Raw genomic sequence first — 15,836 nt, 5'->3', positions numbered from 1 at the left:
GTATAATTATTTAAACAATTTTTATTTAAACAAATTAAAATATTGTGTTATAATAAATAAATTAATTTATTATAACAAAACAAAAGCAAGTTTGACATTTAATAATGCGTTAGTTCGATGGCTCTACTCGAGTTACTTGGGAACAAAAAAAGAATGAAGGAAATTGCTCCATGGGAAGCCGAGAAAATGCATTTTTTTAACGTATACCGATTTTGAACTTTGAGGGTTACATTTTCTCCAACCTAATTTTTGATTGGAATTTTGCTATTTTTGGCAATTTTCATACGTATTATCGATAGTTTTTGTTATAATAATATATGTTATGAGGATTTTAAAGATATGAAAATTGGTGTGGAGAAAGAGGACAAAAATAAAAAGGTGATGGTTTGAAAATTATGATTCTATTGTTTATATCTTTGCCGTAAATTTTGGTCAACTTTGACCGGTTGTATCTCAGGAACCACTCATCATAATTAAACGTTTTTTCTTTTAAAAGAAGCGTCCTGCCGCTGTCTTTAGAATACCATATTCACAATTTAATTTAGTTTAATATTTACCGAGATATTCTATTTGTTTATAAGCCAAAAAATTGTTTATAATTTTAAAATATTCCTGAGGCCGCTTAAATAGTCCAATTATAATTCTGTAAAGTACATTAGATAGGTATAGTGTCTTTTTATGAAAAAATCACAGTTATTCTTATGCATCATAATTATTGTCGTTATTATAGCGACCGTAAATTCTTAATTAACATTTCAATTGTTGCTAAACTGTTCATTCAATTTCCATAGGCTTCTGGAATTATAATACATACGGAAAGGGCTTTTACATTACCAAGTTATTTAAATATTGATTAACAACTACTTATCTAAAAGTTTAGTTGAAAATTAAAGATTTTGTTGGAAAAACCCGCTTTTTCCGGGGAAAGTTTTCGTCGAAATAAATCGGAAAAAACACGTCTCTATGCAGAATTTAATTGCGGTGAATTTTTATTTTTGGGTGTTTTTGGTCTAAAGTTGAAATCTTTGGAGTTATAGAGCAATAATTGAAAAAAACACGATTTTCGTGCGTCATTTTGTTTATAAAAAAAGTAGCACACTATCTGCGGACTTTGCATATCTATATTATTAATATATAGGGTCTTATAATTCGATTATAATTCGATAAATAACTTTTCCCAAAAATGGCCTATTCCCCGATAATCAGCCCAGACTAAGTAGGTAGTCTCTCTGCCTCTCACCACCCAATATTTCTTTTTGCGCAAACCTTTCCAACAGCCTCCTTCCATGTTCTTGTTGGCCTGCCCCTTCGTCGTTTTTTGTCGGATGCACATTTCCTTGTCCTCTTTGAAGTTCTACCTTCACTCATTCTCTCCATGTGTCTGAACCACGATAAGTGTTTTGTTTCAAGTATGTCTAAGATCATTCCGATACCGCATCTTTCACGTATTTCTTCGTTTCTTATACGATCACATCTGGCCACCCCGGTTACCGCTCGTACGTATCGTATTTCGCATGCTTGAATTTTATTACGAATTTTGTTGTTCACTGTCCACGTTTCACTTCCGTAAAGCAGCACCGGCTCGCAGCAAAGTACTTTCATTTTTTTTCAGACTTACTTACTTCTTCCTAATAAAACTATTATTTGCTGCATAGTATAATTTTGTTGCACTCATTACCCTGCTATTTATTTCTGGTTCTATATTTCCTTGTATATTAATTGTTGATTAGATCCTAGATACTTGAAGTCTTCTCAGTGCTGGTTTATGCACTGGGCGCTTGGGGCGGGCGCCCAGGGGCCCGTGTGCCAGAGGGGCCCGTAGGGATCAGTTCCTTTTATTAATAAAAAAGTAAAGTCCGTTAAATAATCTACATATTTTCCAAAATAGAAAAAACGACGACGAAATACTTGCGATTTCGAAATGGTCTGATTTTAAGACTGATGACTTTATAAAAACTATGAACTTTTAAACCAAATAGTAATTCCTTAGAAAATTATAAAAAAATGTATCAAGATGGAGACAAAGCTTATTATACAAGATTAAATAAAAGCAACTTTTATAGACGAAAACTCAATGGAGGCAAAGAAAAGAGAGATTGGCTAATATACGACGCAAGTGCTAAATCTGTTTATTGTTACCTGTGCAAATTATCTTTAATTGAAAAAATAATTTAACTAATTTTGAATGGACCCACTGGAAACATTTGAATAGTTTGCTCAAATCTCACGAAGAAAGTCAATTTCATCTGAACTCTATGGTTATATTAATAACAAGATCATCAGTACTTGGAGTTATAGACGCTGCCTTGAAAGAGCAAGTAGAACGCGAAGCTGACTATTGGATAAACGTCCTAAGAAGAGTTATGGTCACTGCTTAATTACTTGCTTCTCAAGGACTAGCTTTCCGTTGATCCAATGACGATTTAACGAGTCGTCATAAAGGAAATTGTATACTAGGCTAAATTTGACTACTTCTTAGCTGAGCATTTACAACAGAATGCGAATAAATGAAAGGGTTCAGTTAGCTATTTGTCTCACCAAATTTGCAATGAGTGCTTTGAAGTAATAAAATCAAAACTTGTAGAAACTTTTGACGCTACAAATGCTTTAGTTAAAAACTAGGGATATATCAAACCTATTTTTTCAATTAAAAATGAAGCCAAGACATTGCAGAATACAATGGATACCTTTGAGACAGCTCCATTGACAGTAATTTGGACAAAAACTTTGGAATGAGTTAATGCAACAAGCAAAACGTGAACGTGAAGAAACTGTGAACTTGTGTCAATTGATATTTTGAGATTTTTTGGAGATGTAAGAAATATGTTACGCGAAATTGAATAGAAGTCAAAAATATTTTTTACGAAGACGATATCTCAAACATATTCTATACGACTGACCTTCAAAGAACAAAAAAGGGAAAAACATTTTTCGATGAAGCAGGTGAAAGTGAAACAATTAAAGGGGCAAGAAAGATTCGGGATTGAAGTATTTAATGTTGTTATAAGCCACAATATTACTCAAGATCTTTTAAAGAGAATTAAATGCTACAAAGATGTTACATATTAGCTGTTAGATGTTTTTCTACGCTAGATAAAGAAGCAGTCATGACGTCAATTACCTAATACTTTATGTGTGAAATATAAAAAAGATGTCGATAAATCCAAAGAGAACTTGCATAATGAAATGACTCATTCTATAACATGATGCCAAAAGTTAAATAAATATGTATAAAATTTGGTGTCATCCAGGATGTAAAGATTGTAAAGGCAACAATTCCCAATATTTTACCTTTACTGCAAGTTTGAGCGAAGAGTGGGCAAAGAAAGAGAGGTGATGTATACCATTAAAAGGAGAAAGTTAGATTATCTCGGACACATAATGAGAAACGGCACTAAATACAGATTACTGAAGGTAATCCTTCAAGGTAAAGTATTTGGAAAGCGAGGAATTGGGAGAAAAAAAATATCATGGTTAAAGAACCTGAGGAAATGGTTCTCTACAACAACAACTAATCTATTTTAAGCATCAGTTAATAAAATAATTATAGCTAGAATGATCGCCAAAATTCGAAACGAATAGGCACTATAAGAAGAAGACTAAGTTTATTTTACGATACCAACTTCTAATGCGTTAGGCAAGCGGTCTTTTTAGGCTGCAAAAAGAATAAAAATATAATATTTAACGCCAAATTAGGGTCAAGAAAATCTAGACGCATATCACTATTGTATTATAGAAAATGAAGACCTGGACCAGCTGAATTGTGATAGTATTATATGACCGATTGATAATGCCTAGTCAAGAAAAAAAGTGATCTAATTTTTGTCATAAGTATCTATGTATTTTTTAGAATATATTTTTTTGTTCGTCATGTGTTTTTTTGTGTAAATTTCTGTTTATTTTTTATATTTCTAAATGTATTTTTTTGGAATATTTTTTACCTTTGCTATTCTTCTTGTTTGGTTTAAAAAAGTATAGATTTTAAAATAAATACATGTGTTTTCTTGTTAAAAAACTGACAGCGGATAGCAATTAAGGGGGCCCCTAAATATTCAGCGCCCAGGGCCCGAAGTTAGGTTAAACCGGCACTGAGTCTTCTACTTGTATGAAGGTCTCATTATTTAGCTTTATATTTATTATTTCTTGAGTTTTCGCTATTATTAAAGCATCTGTTTTTTCAATATTTCGTTCACAAATTCACTTGCAAGTCTTTTTCTGATTTTACCACATTACCAGGTCATTGGCATATATGTACCAACTCTGACAAGGATTACTTGTTGAAGTTTATACACCCCAACCATAGTTCTGTTTATGTTACCCTTGCATTCTTTTGCAATTTCTTCCATTATGTTGAAGCCACAGTAACATCTAATGCCGTTAATTAACGCATTATTTGACATCTCTGTAATGCAAATAATGCGTTAATTAACGGCATTAGACGTTACTGTGGCCCCATTAGAGTGATGAATAACAAAGGACTCAGGGACACCACCTTCCCTTACACTTGTCCTTGCGTAGAATTTTAGAGATCGTTGTTCGGTCTTACATTATTTTACGTGTACATTTTATATACAGAGTAGCGAAAAAGTATGGCAACACGGTAATTTCTCGGAAACCGCTAGAACAATTTTTATAGATTTTGGTGGGTAAGGGTCTTCTAATACCATGCGGCCGATATTATAGTGGTAATTACATTGTTGTCAAATTTTCCGTTTTCTGGAAATCTAATGAACTTTCTAATTTAAATGGAACACCCTGTATATTTTTTGCGTTTTGAAATCCCTAAGAAACACTGATTGTCTTTTATGCTATATTCCCTATACCTAAATGACATAATTTTGGAGTTATTGCTGCATTTATTAAAAAAAAAATAAACAAATTATAAAAATCAGTTTTTTCACCCGGGTAGACATTATTTTAGGTTGTTTGGATCATTGGGAACAAATAATGTCTTCTGTAATTTTTCTCTAAAGTTAATCATTTCCGAGTTAAAAACAATTTATAACTAAAAAAAATCAAAAATGTCGAGTTTCAAGGTTCAAAAACACAATAAAAAAAATATATCTCGTAATTTTTAAAATTACGTGGTACCTAAATTTCAGCGCAAACCTTCTTCTATCAGCTCCCTATAAGAACTTTTGGTATGTTGTATTCTAAAACATTGTTATTATTAATTGAAGCGCATATGAGAGGACGGGCGATCGGGCAGCATTAACACCCAAAAAACGATGTTTTAATGAAATAAGACCAAACCACTTATCGCTACCTGATACAATACGGTTTGAACTTGGATTTAGGCACTTGGTAGTTTCAAAAATAATATTTTTTACTTGTGTTTTTGTACCTAAAAGATCGTCATTTTTCGATTTTTTCAGTTTTAAATTGTTTATAACTCGGAAACGATTAATTTTAGAGAAAAATTGCAAAAGACCTTCTTCGTTCCCTATGATCCAAATACACTAAAATAATATCTACTTAGGCTGAAAAAATTGATTTTGTATTTAAAATATGTATTTAAATATTAAAAATATTTTATTAAAAGTAGCTTCTAATTTTTTAAAACATGTTTTTTTTACAAAATGTATTACTGATAAATTATTTTTCGTTCTTTATTTGTTACATTGTCACATTTACATACAAAAGTAGTGTTTAATTGTCTTCACAAAATATTGTATTTTGTGTTTGTGTGTTTTTTTGTAAAATTTATTACTAATTTTCTTCATTTTTGTTACATTTACATAAAAAAGTAGTTTTTAATTGTTTCAAGAATGTTGCATGTTGTGGTTGTGTTTTTTTTTTGTAAAATGTATTACTTATAAATTATTTTTATTTCTTTATTTGCTACATTGTTACATTGATTACCGGATTGATAATCAGTAATCGTCATTTGTCAATTCAGTCATGGCTTACTTAAAATTTAGGTAAATTTAGACACCTAAAATATGTAATTTGCTCTGAAAAATGAAAATATCTCGAAAACTAATAAATTTGGACATAGGGAATGTTCTATAAAAATTAAAGTACGGTAATTTGACTTTTCAATAATGATATAAAATACAGGGTGTCTATTTAACATTACTGAGAAAATAATGTACTTGCGTTTTGGCTCACCCTGTATTTGATATCAAGAAAATTAGCAATGTCAATAATTCTTGAAAATTTTGACAATAAATAAAAAAATACGACATTAATAAATCATTGATGTTGTGCTTATTTTTATTTATACAGGGAGTTCAACTTGTTACGATTTTCATACAAAATTGGTTATAACTTTGTAAATATCCTGTATGACACCTGTATAAAACCTTTATATTTTTGTGATGGAAATGTTAATAGGATTACGAATATAAAATAAAATATAGGGTGTTCCATTAAAAAAAAACAAAAGTTTGGTCTGCCGCTGTGTTATCGAACACCCTGTAACATTGTAACTAATTTTATAATATGAAGAAGGATTTACCATTTGGCCGACTAGGCCGAGGCCTAGGGCCGCAAGAAAAAGGGGGCCGCAGTGTTTTGTAAAAAAAACTTTTTTAGGAGAACGCATTTAGTCTGACAGACAACTTTATTCCTATGAAAAAAGAGGAAAAGAGTTGTCTAAAAATTAAACCTATATTCTTGAAATAAAAAGACGCCCGAAAAGAAAAGCTCTCCCTGGCGAAGACAAAAAAGATGAACCCACTAAACCCCACTTTAATGGCAAAGTAGACTTAAAGATTAATACATTTAATGTTGTAATTGACAGGCTTTATTCAGAATTAAATGAAAGGTCAGAAGTTTATTTTAGTCGTAATGAAGAATTAAAACATGGATTTTTAAACAACTTATCGTCAATTTCCAATGAAAAAATCAGGGGAAAAGTTTCTATTTCGGCTAAAAAGTATCGAATCGGCATAGATGGTGACTTTGGAGAAGAGTGCGTACAGTTCAAAGGCTTTGTTAAAGGTATATTTGATGAAGAAAGAGAACCTCATGATAACAAGATTAGCAAAACTCCGAGGAATACACTTTTGGAGTATCTGAAACTCATTCATGAAAAACAGTTAACAACATTATATCCGAATATGGACATGGGTTTGCTCATTCTACTATGCACGATGACATCTAATGCATCTGGAGAAAGATCATTCAGCATGTTGAAAAGAATCAAAAACTACTTTGCGGAACTCGATTCTAGATTGTCTAGTTTTGTTTCAAATGCTGAGCTTTTTCAAGCCTAAGGCAAGCCAACACACCAACGAAACATGAAACGTAAAACACGTTTCATGAAAATTAAACACGGCTAAACAAATCTTGAAGTCCGCCTACCAATGAAACGGGTGTGATTCATGCTCATAAAACATATTTATTTTCGGAGAGTTTCATAAATGGCCGGACGTTTATTTATTTAGCAGTGTTTTATTTCCATAAAACGTGATTTACGTTTCATGTTTCTTTGATGTGCCTTAGCCCGGCCGCACATCAAAGAAACATGAAACGTAAATTACGTTTCATGGAAATAAACCACTGCTAAACAAATATATATCCGGCCATTTATGAGACTCTCCGAAAATAAAAATGTGTCATGAACATGAATCACACTCGTTTCATTAGTAGGCGGACTTTGAGATTTTTTTAGCAGTGTTTTCTTTTCATGAAACATGTTTTTCGTTTCATGTTTCTTTGGTGTGCGGCTTGGCTTTTATAGACTTTAGCGATTTGATTAAAGATTTTGCAGCCAAAAAAGCTAGAAAAGTGAGTGTTATAGTTTAGATATGAGATTTATTAGGAGTATGGAGTGGAGTGAGTGTTAATGTTAATCACTAATCCAACTTGATCCAAATTAAGAACATAGAGAATAATGTGAAAATTGAATGATCTAGAGGTTTATTTGCTGGATATACTTATTTTTATTTTTCAGTACCGTAGCCTATTACTGGTACAGTTCACATTATTTTGCTTGTTCTCTTACTTATAATGTCTGTTCAACTCGACTTTTTTAGTCTTTTGTTGTCATCAGTATTTTTCCCTCCGAATGAAACAAATGATATTTAATTTTAACAATTAACTGCAATACTAATTTAAAATATAATAATTTTAGCAATATTAATAATTTTACAAATAACTGCTGTGTGCGAACATTTTGAATTATATAATCTTTTCTCTCTTCTTCTTAAGGTGCCTTCTCCATTACTGAAGGTTGCCGATAACTACAGCAAATTGCTCTCTATCTTGAGCGGTTCTTAGTATCGAATGTGTGTCCATGCCTGTCCAATCTCTTATGATCTTCAGCCAGGAGCATTTTTTTCTTCCTGGACCTCTTCTTCCTTACACTTTCCCATCCATTATGAGTCGTAAAAAGTTATCTTTCTCATCTGTAAATATGTCCTAGATAACTCGGTTTTCTGTTTTTTACAATATTTAGGAGTTCTCTCTTAGTCCCCATTCCTCTCAGCACCTCGACCTCGTTGTTGGTCAAATGCTCTGTCCAAGAGATCTTCAGCATCCTTCGAAAAACCCACATCTCAAAGGCTTCTATAAATATATAAATGTTTCTATACATTTTCTTTTTAGAAATTTCTATAAATATAGAAATTGTTGTTAGATCTGTTTTGGGGTTTTAGTTAGCCAAATTTGCAAACCAAGATTATTTAATATTAGTGAATACATTTCAATTCTTATTCATTTATGTTTTGCCTTGTATGTTGTACTAGTTTTAAAAAGTAAAATTAAAATAAACGTTAGGTATTAATATGAAATCCGGCACTGTGTGAAGCTCACCCGTGTTGAGCTACCCCCCCGCCCCACTTGCAAAAATTAAAAAACAAATAGCCCTGATTTATGAGCTACACACGTATATTTTTTACACACGTATAATTTGGCTGTCTGCGGTAAGTGCAAAAATCCGATTCAACCTCGCGGAGATTTTTGCCCTTCTTAGACTGGCCTATTTAAAAGGGTATTTATTTCTTTCTTCCCTATTTCTCAGTGCTTTTTTCAGATTTGGCAACACCGCCAAAAATTGTTTAGCAGTTACCTTCTTATGGAATGCAATAATTGATTGTTTTGTTTATTTATAGCTAACCTTGTTTTTTTGACCAGCACTGGCTCTGCAGGTTTTATTTACTTAAAAATGTTACCCGTGTTGAGCTGCTTCCCCCCCCCCCACTTGCAAAAATTAAAAAACAAATAGCCCTGATTTATGAGCTATTTATGAGCTCTCATATTCCGCAAACTAAAAATTTTGAGCTCGTTCCACTGAGCAGGAATTTAATACCCTAGTGGGGGGGCTGAGTCAGCCCCCCACTACTTAAAAATAGGAATATTGAATCGGTTTTTGCGGCAGAATTACGAGCTATTTATGAGCTCTTGAAATTATATACTTTTGATTTTTGAGCTCATCCCCTTCACCCCCAAACAACCCTTTAATTGATTTAACTTAAGAGAAAAATGCTGAGAAAACTTAAAATATATCGTATTGCGGATATAATTCATATAGCTTATATACTCTAAGAATAAACTATTAAATCAAGAGCATTTCGATTATTGAGCTACAACCCCTTCGCAAGAAAACCATCCTATCTTCCCGGCTTAAGAGAAAGTTGTACTTAAAATGCATTAAACTAATTATTTGGCGACTACATATCATTTAATAATTTATAACCTTCCAAATTACGCGCATTTAGATCAGTAAATTGCAATTTATTTTGTATAGTGCAGTCACTGAAGGTAAAAATCAACGATTACCTTCAATTTCGGTGAACCTTATAACGTTTAAGTTTTCCCAGTGTAGATTTTGGTTTAGCCCCCCTCATTTCACGCTTTTATCTTAACTGATTAGATCTTAGAGTCCCTATCGGCGTTGTTTTTCTTAGAAACACATATGTGCTATCGATAGAGTCGACTGTTAGACTTTAATAGCTTTCTGGTGAATGATATGGGCCTTGCATCCCATAAGTCATCTTAAGTATTAGATTTGCTAAGCCCTTTTACGAGTGGTAAGGAAATCTGTTCTTGAATATCTCTCACAGTTTCCCATAATTTTCATTGGTTAAAACCCCACCACAAACAAAGGACGCCAAAGGTTCATAAAAACCACAAATTCTCAAAATTCTGCATCATTTGTGAGTTGAGTTAATATAGTCATTATGTGAGATCAAGTTTGTTCGTGTATTGTGGGCCCCGCCGATTAGGCAGGTAAGATTATTAATGATTGTTTATTGGTATGTACAATAATTGTACAATTGCGTTTTCTATTTTTTTTAAAGGGTCCACCTTTCACCTTCCACCTTCCACCTATGCATTATGTTGTCCAGCTGCTATTTTATGAACACTGTTAAATACTATTATTCTTTCGACTGTGTCGTAAAGTTGAATTTCTTCATGGCCATCTTCCACACCTTGAGAGCCTGCCGGCTTACAAAGGGCCATCCTACCCTCTAACAGATGTTTTAAGTAAGTCACTCATCTTTTACTTATTGAAGAAATTAGTAGAGACGCCTTTGTTATGTCCAGGGCAAGGACAATTTTGTGTGCTTTCGTGAAATAAGTTCAATGACCTAAAGTTTTCGCCCAGTTTGTGATAGTGACATTCTGAAAAGTAGGTCATACTTTTAGTATGAAGTTGATGATTATCTTTTTATTTTTAAATGGGTGATCATTTAAACTATAAACATTTACATTATGTAGATATTTTTCTGAGTATTATTAGAGTGTTATTAAGTATTGTTAGATAGGTATAAATATAAACAAAGAGCTCTTTCTTTTTTTGTTGTAAGTGAACGGTAAAATTTCTAGTTTTTATTTAGAGTATGGATTTTTTATTTTTTCGAGTAACTACAGTTCATTTTTTTTTTGAGTTAATAATTAATAGTTATATTCGTTCACTTACATTCCATTTTTTTAGTATTACTGTGTTGTGTTGGTGAATACACCAATTTATATGCAGTGATTGTAGTAGATAATCAAAGCCGGTATGACTATCAAGATAGGGAAATCAATGTGTTAGAGAGAGAAGTACCTTTCCAATGAGTAAGAGTGAGAAAGATGCTGACGTCACAGCGATGGAATCTACCATAGTTATTTTCCACTAGATGGCGCCACCAATCCGCCATTCTTATTCCAATTCGCCATTTTTATTCCATTTCAGTATTTTTATTTAAATTCGCCATTTTTGATCCAATTTTCCTTGACATTACGTCAAAGAAATCTACCATAGTTTAGCTATTAGCAGCTAGATGACGCTATTTTTAAATTAAAATAGTAAATAAATTAAAAATAAAACAATTTTCCGTTCTGTGCTAGTCGCCACGCTCTTCTTCTTTTTGTCAACTGTCTATTCTTCTTCTTTTACATAATATGTTATGTTATTTAAGCCAGTCACGTGCAGAAATCTAAGCTCTACGTGTTGCATACTATATTTTATCTACGACCGATAATTTAGTATGTTTAAGCGATGGTGACATCTCGTTAGCATTGGTCTGATTGGAGATTGTCATACGTTAAAGGTGTGGGGAGTATCGAATATGTTATTTGATCCATAAACTAACCGTTACGAGCTGCATACTATATTTTATCTATGACCATAAAATAATATGTTATTTAAACCAGTCACGTGTAGAAATCTAAGCTTTACAAGTTGCATACTATATTTTATCTACGACCGTAACATAATTTATGTTTAAGCGATGGAGAAAAATTAAACATCATGTCATAAAGGCATTAGATATGTATCTTTACTAAAACAAATTTGTTAGTAGCGTCATGTCTTTGAGTGAGTACAGACATAAAGTTGAACAGTTTCAAGATAAACTCATTGAGTTACAGAAAGATATTAAAGTATATCAGGATTTAAGAAAAATTATCAAACAATTAGAGAACCTACATATTAGCGATAGAACATATCCACTAGGACATATTCAACCATGGACGATAACACCACCAGCAGAAACATGAAAAATGAAATTAATAATATATTCGCATTGACATGTTTAATTTTAATGCCTGTATTTATCTTAATTTTAAAAATTATTTTTAAAAAAATTGTAAATAGAGGATTTGACACGTAATATAAAAATTTATGAGTAAATAAGGAGTTTTAATTAAAAGTCAATAGTTTTTTATATATTTTTATTATAAAACATAATTATACAGGTAATATCGTATTACAAAACCATTGGCGTAGTCGATCCACATTTCTTTCGGTACATAAAAACACTCCATTGGCGTGACAGGGGTTTGCATCAGGAGCAAATTTACAAACGCAAGGCGTATAATCAAATTTGCAGACATCAATAATTGTAGGAAAAACTCCAATCATATTACATTTCTGTTGTAAAAATCTGCTTTTTTGTTCTCCTCGAACGTAAATGTAATCGGCAGCATACAATAACTTGGATTCTAGTATTTGATTTATTTTGGAATATTCCACATCACCATTGGAATACCGAATGCCATGCACGTTTTTCTCCAAGAAGAATACTGTCTTCTTATCTTGATTAGTTAATGAAGTAAACGGGTGCGGAGACGTAAATATGTAATGATGTCGTTTAAAACCAATTTCAATGCTGAGTTCCTTGGGTACAAACCATCCATCTACCATAAATCCCTGTATGTCAACTAGAGCAATCCTCATGATTAAGCGTGGTGATTGATACTGAGGGACGTACTCTTTAAACCTACTTAAATAATATTTTTGATAACTTCTGTTAGAGGAAAGTATTCGAGTAGGCTGTCGTGAACAATTAAACAGTAGGCTCGAGTGCCTGCCGGAAAACCTTCATCTGCTTCGATTTCCAGTTTAACATCAACGGTTCCTGATCTGAATGACGTATCATCCTGCTTGGAACAGTCAAAAACAAATAAGGCATATTTCTTGAAAGCAGCATAATCTAAGATGGGATGTTTTGTTGAGGAAAGAGTATAACTAGGAAAGAATTCCGTATAGTTATAGTGAGCTATAGCATAGTCATTCTTTGCAAAATCCAATTGCATTCTCTCGTTAGGCCAGTATTCTCCATTAATAACCAATCGCACGCTGGACATTCTAATGTGATCAAATAACGTTGGATCAGCGTGTATGTCATCTCGTTTAGAAGTTTGAAAAGCCACAATGACATAGCGTGGGCGTTCAACAGATGAAGTTGTCTTTACACTCCATATCTCGCGTCGAGATCCTGACGTAAGTGAAGGTAGTTCATTGAGCTCCCATTTACGGAAAGGTATAGTTATCGGCACATTATTCTTAATCGGAGTCATTAATTCAATTTTCATATCATCATTGGGAAAGACATGCTTGACCTTGAGTTCCATGCTGGAAACAGTTAAAGATACTGTTGTTGTTGTTGTAGCATTAGGTTCTTTCACTAGAATACAGTCTCTATCATTGCGTGCTCGAACAAATCGAAACACTTGACGGCCATAGGTTAATTTATTGTAGTCGTTGAAAATGTTGAATATATGTTTTATCGGAATCAGTAGACTAAAGTTGTCTCCCGATATATGTGGATTATTCGGATAGTTCCATCCTGCAGTACTGAGAAACTTGGAATCTTCAGGAGTATAACATAACAAACTGCGAATAGTGCTAACTACACCTGGGTCTCTAACTATTTCCATATCATGTGAACTTTGGATATACGTACATGTATCAAACAAGAAAGCTCCAGCATTCGGTGCAAGAGAAACCACGCCATCACCTACTTTCTCTATACTTCCTTTAATTTCCAACAGCGTTTCGTGTATCCCAAAAAATGCATCTGATTGATTTATGATAAATTCGACAACGTCACTATTATTAAATGATTTGATGTATGGTGTATATGTCCGAAATTCTTCTTTTCTAATAGTATTATCGAACAGAGGTTTTTGGTAAAGATCGAAAATATGAGGTTGAGGCTCCTGCTGTTGAACCCCCCGTCGAATGTATTGACGTTTTGACATCTTTCAGCTTTAATCCAATGGCAACAAGAAAGGCTTTATTGGCGGCAGACACGTCACGTCGCATGCAGGATCTGTGTGAGACTAATAGATATTGACTTGTAGAGTTTTGTTTTATAATTAAACCCATTTATATCGTTTCCTTAAAATCCAAATGGAGCGTACTTTTCTCTCCTCTAAAATTGACAGGTCTTAATTCCTGATCGACTATACTAACAGTAATTTTGGTAATTTCACGTATACTGCTGCTTATTGGTATGTATATAGGGTTATGAGGACGTTCATCAATAGAAAAACCTGGATCAACATTTATCGGAAAATGCAGAATGGTGTGTACAGGTCTGTCTTCGTAGAAGGCTCCTTCAGTAATGTTGCATTCAAATAGTAGACTTGATACTTTTATAATATTTACAGGTTGGTCTGAAGAATGCATTTTTCCTGATTTTAACACTCTATTTGAGGAGAAACCCAATAATTTACCAAGACTATCTTCTTTCTCGAAAGTAATGGTATGATCTTGACAGAAAATTTCACATTTAAGCGTATTGTTGTTCGGTTTTAAAGTGAACTCCTGAACCGAATTGTATATACCCATTAATTTATTTCGAATGTATGCTTCGATATCGGTAATTTCATACGATCCTGATGGAATTTCGATATAACGCAACTTTGTACGATCATTCTGCTCATAGAAATAAAACTTTTCACCATCAATGTTTGGAATTGAATTAAATGTATGAAATCCCAACACTGCTACATAATACTGCCGTAGCGGATCAAGCACAAGAGGCACTTGAGGAGTAAACGAAAACTCGTTTGTAGTACTTGTTAGGGTCAATAATCGAGACATGACTGATAGGAGGTAAAAGGTGCAGTAAGTTAAATACCAAAATATGTTAAACATTTCTTTATTTTTCTTAGAATAATGTTACATGTTTTTCTTGTCTTATTTATATTTTGTTCATAATACGGTATTCTACAAAATACACATACACTTTCCATCGTCCCACAAACATCGCACCATACGTGTTTCTTATAGTCTTTCTTGCAAGGTAAATAATATTCTAGTGCATGGCGAATATCTTGTGGTAATTCATACCAGACATCAGCGCTTATATTTTCCATTATACAGAAACTTTAAGCACAAATGTCCACAGTTTATTTGGTTATAACTTTGATATTGATCGTTATTATAGACAATTCTTCCACCATTCAAATAGGAAACTAGTTCTTGAGGTGGCTTCAAGCAGCCATATGAATCAAAATACTCTATGTCTTTGTTTATCTTTCTGTAAGCTACCCAATGTGTACCAGGGTTTGTTGAAATGTCGAGATTAATTATAGCACATTCATGTTTACGAGGGTTACGAGGTAAATTATCTCTCATAAACACACCACGAAAATTTGGAATTTTAAGTAGTTTAACAAATTTATTCAAGTCCACATTGGTTAAAGGTCTATTAGGTAGCTTCAGAGGTAGTTTTTTGACTTTTTTAAATATAATCCAAAGCCTCCTTTAGCGTTTTTTCGAAGGTATAATCCTTTGCCTAGATGTTCCATAGCTGTATTATGACGTTTGTCCTCTTCTAGTTTCTTTTGAGCATTCTTTGAATCAATTACAGTCTTTGCGATGGCACTTGCACCACCAGCCAAACTACCAAGAGCTGATAAGCCTGCAAAGATGGGGATTAAAGGTAAAATACCACCAGATTTTGATTCGAATGGAATGATTCTTGGAACTCGTACATTTCTTTTCCCACCTATATTCTTCACGGCTGTTCTAGCTGCTGCAAGTGCAACTAGAGCTGATTTACGCAAATTTGGTGATGGAGGAGTTCGTTTCAACGTTCTGATAATTGGTTGTAGCACGTGTCGCTTAAATGAACCAACACCTTTACCACGTTTCATACCCATACCTA

At 33.1% G+C, this 15,836-nt stretch overlaps 1 protein-coding gene across 1 annotated transcript; it reads right to left on the bottom strand.

Moving 5' to 3' along the window:
• Positions 1-12,660: 12,660 nt before the first annotated feature.
• LOC126890903 (uncharacterized) lies at positions 12,661-13,920 on the bottom strand. The gene has a single exon (XM_050660066.1). It carries the CDS (start codon positions 13,918-13,920, stop codon positions 12,661-12,663), a length of 1,260 nt encoding a protein of 419 aa, XP_050516023.1.
• Between the last annotated feature and the right edge of the window lie 1,916 nt (positions 13,921-15,836).

This window comes from Diabrotica virgifera, chromosome 9, assembly GCF_917563875.1.
Source record: "Diabrotica virgifera virgifera chromosome 9, PGI_DIABVI_V3a".
In the NCBI taxonomy this organism is placed as follows: domain Eukaryota; kingdom Metazoa; phylum Arthropoda; class Insecta; order Coleoptera; family Chrysomelidae; genus Diabrotica; species Diabrotica virgifera.
Note: the sequence above shows the minus strand (reverse complement) of the source record. Positions and strands in the feature narration are given on the sequence as shown.

Coding starts and splice junctions, on each gene's coding strand:
- LOC126890903 (XM_050660066.1), bottom strand. CDS start 13,920: ATGTCAAAACGTCAATACATTCGACGGGGGGTTCAACAGCAGGAGCCT.